The sequence below is a fragment of the Scatophagus argus genome, chromosome 15 (genome assembly GCF_020382885.2).
Source record: "Scatophagus argus isolate fScaArg1 chromosome 15, fScaArg1.pri, whole genome shotgun sequence".
Classification (NCBI taxonomy): Eukaryota; Metazoa; Chordata; class Actinopteri; family Scatophagidae; genus Scatophagus; species Scatophagus argus.
This window is the reverse complement of record NC_058507.1, coordinates 6418517-6428195: the sequence shown is the minus strand read 5'-3', so window position 1 is coordinate 6428195 and position 9679 is coordinate 6418517. Positions and strand designations below refer to the sequence as shown.

The 9679-nt window shown below is 40.4% G+C and overlaps 1 protein-coding gene across 1 annotated transcript; it reads right to left on the bottom strand.

Annotated features, from left to right (window-relative positions):
• Positions 1 to 4244: 4244 nt before the first annotated feature.
• Positions 4245 to 8674, bottom strand: cldn11a (claudin 11a). The gene is made up of 3 exons (XM_046413075.1): positions 8225 to 8674; positions 7869 to 8033; positions 4245 to 5741 (listed from the first exon to the last, which is right to left on the bottom strand). Exons 1-3 carry the CDS (start codon positions 8448 to 8450, stop codon positions 5476 to 5478), a joined length of 657 nt encoding a protein of 218 aa, XP_046269031.1. The 5' UTR covers positions 8451 to 8674; the 3' UTR covers positions 4245 to 5475.
• Between the last annotated feature and the right edge of the window lie 1005 nt (positions 8675 to 9679).

The following is a 9679-nucleotide window of genomic DNA, read 5'->3' as shown; positions in this document are numbered from 1 at the left end:
ATTTCCTTTCCTTTTTCTCTCCTGTCCTCCTTTCCTCTCTACATCTTTTTTTTTTATCTGCAGCTTCGCCCGACTCTTCCTTCATCTGTCTGCCACCTCACCCTGTTCTTGATATTCATCAGACTATGTGGCACTGTCGCAAGCGATAGAGCTGGGGTTGGTTTTCAGTCTGGATTTGAAACGACAATCTGTTCAATCTGACGATCCATTAGCTCCTATTTCACCTCAGTGTGTGTGCTATCGCTCCTCTGATCTGTCACCAGAGTATTTAGTCCACTCCCTGTGTTTCTGCTCTAAAATAGGCCCAAACTGTTTTCCTACCTCTTCAGTTGTTTTCTGCATGTAGCTAGTGTTGAGCTGTCACTCTTTACATGTTACTTGCTGCACCCTGAAGAGATATTGTGAAAATCAATCAAATCATGGTCCTGTAGAGCTCAGTGTATATAGGACATGTAAGCTAATGCTGCCAAGGTTCGGGGTTTGATTCCATACAAACAAAGTACGCGCTCATGGTACTGGAAAGGAGTTTGGCATACACCAAATAGCATACAGTTATGTTACTATGTTGAGGGTGGGGTCACTTCTACAATAGCTGCTGCTGTATGCACACTTTGTCCTCCTTCTACCTTTTCCTCTTGCCCCCTGTTGCTGCATCTGCCCCTTCCAGGGAAGCCTTATTTGTCTAATGCACTAAATCTATGGATGCCACGCTAAACCCCCACCCTACCTCTGCTCCTCCCACATCTTTCCACACTAAAAAAGAAACCCCTTCCATTGTGTCATAATAGGCCCTTTGCTTTGTGTGATACCCATCAGAAAACACAGCCCAGTATACCAATAAATTCCACACATATTGAGCAATTCTGCAGCTTTCCAATGCACGTAGTAGTGTGCCCTTTCTGAAATGAAGAGGAACATAAGGATGTTGGGGCTGGTGGATGCGGCACATCCAACTTTCCCGCAGAGGCTGGAGTGGCCATCAGATATAACACTGAGGTCACATCCTCTGATTTATTTTTTTTTTAGAATTTGAGGCGATAATAGTGATCAAAAGAGAGTTTTCATTCTACAATGTCAAAATTGCACATTGTCTGTATTTTACAAGCTGATTTCCAACCTCAGTATATTTAAGTTTGTCTCGTATTAACCCAGGAGAAAGCTTTGAAACAAACAAAATCTGCAGAATTGTCCAATATCACAAATGGTGCATCCTGAAACATTTGCAAACCACATCTCACACACATCAGAAACACATATTCCACTGTATTACATTTTAGTCAACACACCCTCCCCATTCAGATCACCTCCCAGCTCAGCCAAAAGAATTCAGCCGCTTTGCATTCATAGCTCAGCCAAAACGAGATGGTGAATTCAGGCCTTGTCATGCCTCTGACACTGGACTGTACAGTCAACTTACTCTATAATCTGCTCTGTGTGTGTGTGAGTGCATGAGTAGTATGTGTGTATGTAAGCGTGTTTGTGGTCTACGCCTGCGCCTCAATGTGACCGTCTGGTGAATGTGTAGCATGCTCTCATGCACGAGGCCCAGACTGTAAGTGTTGTGCTTGCATGTGGCGACGGATCGCAACGAGACATAATAGAACAGTAAAACCAAACCAAACGCCAGCTGAGTTCTTGTACCTGGAAACATTGGCCTCTGTGCTTTGCGAGGATTTGACAGGTGTGTCACAACTGAATCGGCTTCAGAGTATCATTGTTAAGGATCCTTACCAGTGAAGTGAGGTGAAAGGTATGATGCACACTTCTGTCTTTTCTGTTCAGATTCAAACCCTAACCTTTCATTTCTTTTAGAACTCATTATTATGTTAAATGTGAATGAATTCTGTGAACTGAAAGATTATTTGCCAGTTTCAGTTCTCTACAGACTGCAGTAATCTCCTCCCCAGGTATATGAACTAGGGCTCCGTTTGAAAAGGAATTAGAACATGTAGCAAATTCACCAGTGTGGGGATGATCCCCCCCCCGGACCACTTACAGTATGCCTACTTCCTGTATATCCCTCCTCTCAGCCACAACCTCTGCAAGCCAAAGTCTGCAATGTTTGTTTACTTTTCACATACAGGAGATCGTAGATTCTACACTTAAGATACAACAGAGCTAACAGTTTTTTCTGGGGGGCCTGCTAATAAGCTACTAATATCCGTCTATCACAAGAGGTCAGATTTTTTGTTTTATTGTTGTTGTTGTTGTTTTTCGGGAGATTTTTTCCCCTCACAGTGACTTCCACCATGCAAAGTTAATTTTTAAAATCCTAGTCGCTAAGTATTTAATTTAACGATAGAAACGATGAAAGTATTAGTCTTGGCTCCACTAACTACAGCAGATCCGTTTGTCCAAGTTGGATAAGACGCAATGAAAAAGTACAACAGTGAAGGAGGAGTGAACTTAAAGAAAAGTATTTTTCTACAGCTGTCTCCCATCCACAGGTCCTTTTCGGGTAGGCGTGCACAAAAGAGCTGGGTGGAGTTATCAGCCTTCACTTTCTGTGTTTTGTTTAATCACAAGGAGGCCTGGGAGAAACTGCTAAAAATATATTTTTAAGATCCGTAGTCTCTCTAGAATGATGAAGCTCGTTTATAAACCTTAGTCCTTTCCTTTGAAGGGATTTTGAAGTTGTTGCTCTTGACGTCATTGGGACCATAGAAGGTTTAGGTGTAAGAGTACTACAGAAAACACGCAGAAACTATTTTAATACAATTCTATATAGAGTGACCTACAAGCATCAACAAATATTGCCACTATTGCTTTTAAAGTCAGCTACTATTTGTTTATTTTGTCTCGGAGAAAGCGTGTCATGTTCTACCTGTGCTCTGTGTTTGCTGTGGCCAAGTGTCCAGTCGGTGTGTGTCGGACTTGTTGAGATTGGCTTCTCTCGCAACAACTAGATATTCTTTTTCTCTTCTGTATATTTTGGCACAAGGCTGTATAATGTAGTTGTTTTTTTATGTTAATTTTTAAAAATGGTTTCTTCCATATGTGTGGTTATTTTGCTCCTGGGTGCACTGTTTTTGCTGAGTTGTTGATATTGCTTCCATGCAACAATGAAAGTTGTTTATTGCAAATACCAAACACAGGTTTGCTCATTTTTTATGAAAGTTTTCTGCTCCTACTATTATAATGAATACTGTACAATTGGCTCAGTCACATTTACATTGGTGTTTACAGCTAAATTTCAATGGTATTGCTGCAATCAAAAGATCCGCTTACAGGGAAAGTAGTTCATTACATCAACTTAAGTGAATTTTTGACGTGTTAACTTACACACTTAACACAAGAAAAGTAAAACAAATACCAAAAACTAATTGCTGGAAAAGGTAGAATATCACAGAGTGATGGTGTTGGTGTGTAATGAAGTCTAAGAGCAGAATTTCTCTTAAAAAATTCCATCCTCTATTCAAACTTCCTTAGTCAACAATGAAGTTTTAGATAGCATATCATCACACTGCCAGTCTCTTTCAACAATACAAGACAGCTTGGTTGCCCACTACCCTCCCACTGGCCTCCTGTGGACTGGATGGCTCTGTGCCGGGAACCGCATCACATTTCAGGGAATACACACAGCAACTTGATCCACACAAGTATGCCAGGAAAGACGCGTACAGATACTGTACAACAGCAGAATGTGTAGAAATACAGTAAATCAGGCCCCAGTATTACATCAGTATGCGTCAGGGACAGATGGTTGTGTGTGTGGGCGTTTGAAGATAAGTCGAGGACGCTGAGATAGCACATATTGTCTCAAAGGTATCAGTATAGTATGTATCATCTATGATGTGACTCGGTGACCTTGATATGGACAGAGGAGGACGCGTGTTTGGTACAGTGTGTGTGTGTGTGTGTGTGCGCGCGCATGTCTTGGGGACATGCTCTCCTTTGCTGACTCGAGGTTACTGAGTCACATTACAGATAAGATACATCAGTAACAATTCATGTTTTCTCGTTTTCCTCAGCTTATGATCACACAAATACACACAAAGCGACTCGCTCATAGTCAGTCTTTAACACCAACCTACAACAGTGTCGCAGTTTGCTTACTCCAGGGTAGTGATTACTGTCCGTCTCTCACACACACACACACACACACACACAGTTGGATGCCGTAGTATGTCCACTTGCTGTCTGCTGTGTCAAATTTTAACATACCACCCAGCTATAAGAATAAAGTGGCGTGTGGGCTAAAAACAGCTCATCAGCTCAGTGCAATAGACTTGAGACAAAGGCACTTTAAATTCTTTTGTCTTTATTATAGAAAATTGAACAACAGTACATCAGTGAAACAATAAATAACCAATATAAAATAGCCAATACTGCTTTTGTACAGAGCTGATTTGGAAATATCAGGTTCCACCTGTGTTCAGAGCACTTTAGAGATACTGAGTATTCATCACAAGTCAAGTCATCACATTCCCTCCAGAGAAGCTAATCTACAGAAAACTGATTTTTATTTTATTTATATTTTTTTTTAATGCAGACTAATGAAACATACCTACAGCTGCAGTCTTTTCAAAGAGTTATTTTATGTGAGGAGGTTTAAAGATGTTTAAGCTGCTTTTTTTGTCACTCATTCATATTTAAAACAGAAGCAAGTTAGTCACATAAAGGTGCGTAAGATAACTTTGGATAATGAATAATGACTGTCGGATGAGACGGTGATGGATGAAAAATTAATGTTTCGTAATCTGTAGTAAACTTTTTTTGCCAAGTCCGTGCACAGACCGTAATACAGACAGTAACACTGCTAGTTAAAGTTCTTTTGTGAAATTTATGTTCCCTTCATTTTACAAGACATCCTGCAGTGGCTAGGAAAAACAGTGCTACCTTTTTCAATCAAGTCTATCATTTAAGAGGCAAATTCACAAGAGAGTTTCTTAATACTGCCAAAGAAATATCGATGTAGATAATACTGCCATACCCTGTTCTTATAAAAACAAAAACAAAATAACAAAACAGATCATGATACTATGGTTTAAAAAAATCAAATAAAGACACTCCCAAGATTTCACCTCTAGGAGCATCTAAATAGAAAAATACAAGTAATGTGGAGGATCAATATCTCATTCCACAAGGCCTTGAGTGGTTGGGCCTGTGTAGGCAGCTTGTGCGATTATGTAACGGTGAGGAGAGTCCACACCACGCCCAACATACAAAAACAATCCATCTGCAAAGAGAAAAGAGCTCCAACAGAAACAGTCCTTGTGTGTTTGCACGTGTGAATGTCTCTTTTATGTATGTTTGTGTGCTCATTCAAGAACTTGTGGTTTTTCTTGACAAACCAACATGAATGATTGAATTTATGTGTCTTTCTCTTCCAGTATAGGCTTGCATGTAGCTGGTTGAATGTATACATGTGTGTTGGCGTGTGTGTGTGTGTGTGTGTGTGTGCTTGTGTATATGTCTCTATATACAAGCTACAGTCCCCCATGCATCCAGCTGGGAGTCAGATTCTCTCCCATCTCAGACGTGGGCGCTCTTGGCGTGATTGGTGGAGGGGGCTGCTGGCGGGTTGCCACCTCCTTGTTTGGAGTAGTAGAAACGATTGTTGTCCTGGTAGGAGCGAGATGAGGAGGACTCTGAGGAGCAACAAGTAAGAATCGAGCCACCCAACAGGGAGAAGATGGTGCCCACCCATCCAGTGTAGAGGGAGAAACCAAACGACATGAGGCCATGTTGCTGGTGAGCACCAATGGGAAACCAGACCGTAGACACCATACCACACAGTGCTGTGGAGAAACAAAGAGAAAAGATGTTACACTTGGTGATATAAAATTGAGCATCTCAATGCAACGCATCCATGCATTTAAGTTACTTTGAAAAGAACGGACTGATTCAAAGTGTCATTAAACTGGGAATGCATAATGAAGCTGCTAATTATTAAAAAAAACAAACAAAAAAAAAACACAATTTGTTGTACCATACAGCACTAGATTAGAATAGAAATGAAAAGTAAAACTAGGGATGGTGCAAATGAAAGTAAATGTTACACGTACAGGAAAAGTACGTGGAATAAGTTCTATGAAAACTGACAGAAAGTCGACTAATTTGGGAATGCAAAACCGCAATGCTGCATTTAATTAATGCAGATGAGCATCTTGTACTATCATGACAATATACATAGCAGTACTGGAAATGCAAAATGGTGCAAATGTACACAAAAGTTAAATTAAACTTTAAATTAGTGTAATTACTTAACCAGGGAAGCAAAATGGTGCGTGTGGTTCCTGCCTACACACATAAAAGAAATCAATACACTGGTGTGGCAGAGGCTGAATCACAGACATAAAAATGTAATTAAACTTGGGATGCAAAATGGTGCAGCTGAAGAACAAGTTTTGAAAGAGCATGACACATGAGACTGTGGTGGATAAATGGTTGTATGCTGGTGTAAGTTTACACTACTGCTCTTAGCTTGTCTGTAACTGTATAATAGTGAAATATATTACAAGTTCTATGTCCCCTGGCATGACAGGATTTCCCTCGAATATTTACAGTCTTCTCAAAGAAAGTTACAGTGATTTATTGAGACAGAGACTCTTACTCTATGACCCTAAACATGCATTAGTTGTGCAAACCCAGACCCAAAATACAGATGGTAAAAATATTTTGCATTTGATGTTTGTGCTACACAATATTTCACAATCTCTTTCCAAAGTAGAGCAAGAATAGGTGAAGCAATTCAAAAATAGAGCTATTGCAATTTGATCTTTTGTTCCTCATAAAAGACAAAAGGGAACAACAGACTGAAGAATGTGTACAATAATATTAGTTAGCAGCAAGACTTCAGGGTGTTATGTAAGCTTTGCCTTGAACTACAGAAGAGGGGTCTGATCTAAGCCTTATACAAACACTGAAATCCCTGTACAGCTGACGGGGCCACATCTAATATATGTTGGAGTTATGCCAATATGAACCTGGGACTAACACAGGGCAAATGTATGAAATCCTTTTACTGCCTTACAGTTGTGTGAAATTTGAATATACTGCACTAGAATGGGCCCAAAGCCATAACGGAATCCATAAACAACATGGGGACTGGAGGGGTTCCCAACCAATGCCTTAGAGGACACAATTTATAGAAGTGATTAAAGCTGGACTCAAACTAATTGTTGCTGAGACAATTTTGTTGCCAGTATACAGGCAACCATAGGGAATACGGCGAGTGAATTTATATTCTGCAGTTCCACCAGCATGCAAACACACAAACATATCCTCCCTGATGTAAAAGCACCACCAGTCCCCCCAACAGAATATGTAAGTCAGTGTAGTAACTTTTTTGTTCTGTATGGATTTAATGATGATGTATGTGAGACAGGGATACGAGGCACATGTTAGAAATAATTTGCTATGAAAGGCAAGAGCAGTGGAAAAGTCAAACGATGGCTGCAGGTGTTAAAAATTCATTTAAGGGATGCAGCCACTGGAAAATACTGCAGCACCAGTCAAATATTTATAGACACAGTATAAACTGGGCAATTCAGGGAGTGAGTTTCCATGTGGCTCAGGACAAAGGCAGGGTGTGGATGAGAGTAGGTGGAGGAGAGGAATGTGATCGGATTCGGGGAAAGGATTCAATGGAACAAGAACGTATGAGTGTGTGTGTGTGTGTGTGTGTGTGTGCATATGTGTGCACCTTTGGGAGGAAGACAGTCATATTCAACATCCTCTGCTCTCAGCAGCTCGCAAGCGTTTGACAAGGGGTTAAAAGAGGTCAGAGAGGTTGGAAGGGATCTCACTGTGTTCACGTGAGCGTAAAGCAATGCGGCTTGTTCTGATTTACTATATATTTTGTCTGACCATGACATTCAGTCTTTGTCCACTAATTAATTTGAATTGTGTGAATAGTCTCTTACCGACTATGAGTATAAGCACTCCTCCCAGGATGGTGCGTTTGCTTTTGGAGCTCTGGGGTTCATTGCCAAGGCTGATGCAGGGCATGGACATGAAGAGGATTCCCACTGCTGGGAGACCCAGTATTGAACCTGTGATCATCAGGGCACGAGTGGTCTGGATGTAGGCTACAAAAACATATACAAAACAAGGATGATATTAATGTCCATGAAAGGAATTATACTGAGAGGAAATGGTGGAAATAACACATTGAAAATAAGCACCATAACATCAGGTGAGAAAACAAACTAATCCCAAATGTGTCTAAAATGAAACAACCACATTGCTGTCGCAGGGATGTACACAGAACAGTATCTACCTGGCAGATCCAGGATCTGCGTCAGGGAGACGCAGTGGTAGAGTCCCGTGGAGATGACACAGTCCGCCCAGGGTCCCCTGGCTTCCAGCTCATCCATCTTCTTGCAGGTGTTCAGGCCGTATTTACACATATTCACCCAGTCATTGGTAGATGTCGCGATTATGATGCCCAGCCAGCCGAGGCAGCTGATGAGAAAGCCGCTCAGTTGAAGACAAGAGTTCGCCATGGCGCAAACGGTGCGTAATGGGCACTTGTCTCAGGTTAAGAAACTGATAGAAACGTTCAAATTAAACTTCAGCGTGACTGACAAAATCGGACAAAATGTGGAATAGCACAGCTCTAAATTTAGAATCGATACTCCACCATACAAGTTAATCCAGTGTCAAAGTTTACTTCGCAATTCAACCCATCAGTTGAGCTGCGTTGCGCGCTTCGTAAGAATGAAGCTTTCGTATCATCATAGGTTTTATAGGGGAAAGTTCAGTTAGGGAAAAAAAACTACTGACAACCAATCAGATACGTAGGTACGGACAAAAATTTGTCTTTTTTTTTTTTTTAAAAAAGGGACCGCAACCCAACTTTTATTGCGTCTCCAAAAAGTTGGTGTGCACTGCCCCTTTCATCCATCCCATGATAAAATATACTCTGTACTGCATTGACACCATCATTTAATAAAATGTCTGCTGCCACCTACTGGCCATATTGCATTCTTTACTACTGCTGTTAAACAATAGTCTTGCAACAACATAAGCCTGTCGATCCCCATACAAGCAGTTCCGTATGAAGTGCATACTCCATAAAGTAAAGCAGAGATGAGAATTATTCTAAATATATTGTTATGTTATAGTTAATCTACAAAAATGCTCCACAATTTCTGAAATAATCATATTTTGGGGTTTTTTTTGTGTAAACCACACACATTAACAAGGCCTACTAACTAAACTACAGCTGTCCGATAAAAATAGTAGAAGGAAAGAAGAACAGTATTTTCCCAAAAAATGTAGAGCAGAGGTAAAAAGCAGCAAAAATTGGAAACTCCCAGTATCAAAAATTGTACTTCATGTAAGTAGTTTACGTGATTAAATTTTCATGTTTCCCATCCACTGCTGTCTGAATATATCTGACAAAATTCAAACTCAATTTACTTGCACAGAGCTATGTATTCTGCACATGGGTATTGTCCAGTGATCAAGGTAAGGTAAGGTTGCATATCAACCATAAATAATATTTACTGTTACTGGGTTACTGTACAACCCACTTGCCATATGTCAGCAGTTCCCATAATCTTAGACGTCACAGGATAATAAACTGGAGGGGAAACCTGACAATACACAAATCTATGTGTCATATCATTCTTTAAATTTAATTGGACAATTTAGTTAAAGAAAACACGGGGAAAAAATTACTTCCTGATTGAGCTGTCCACACAGAGAAGACACAAATTGAGGAGACGAC

Bases quoted from the DNA above. Each gene is read 5' to 3' on its own strand.
- cldn11a (XM_046413075.1), bottom strand. From the start codon at position 8,450: ATGGCGAACTCTTGTCTTCAACTGAGCGGCTTTCTCATCAGCTGCCTC. The intron at 8,034-8,224 runs GTAGATACTGTT...ATGTTTTTGTAG, and splicing joins GCAGATCCTGGATCTGCCAG to CCTACATCCAGACCACTCGT. The intron at 5,742-7,868 runs GTAAGAGACTAT...GTTTCTCCACAG, and splicing joins AGTGCTTATACTCATAGTCG to CACTGTGTGGTATGGTGTCT.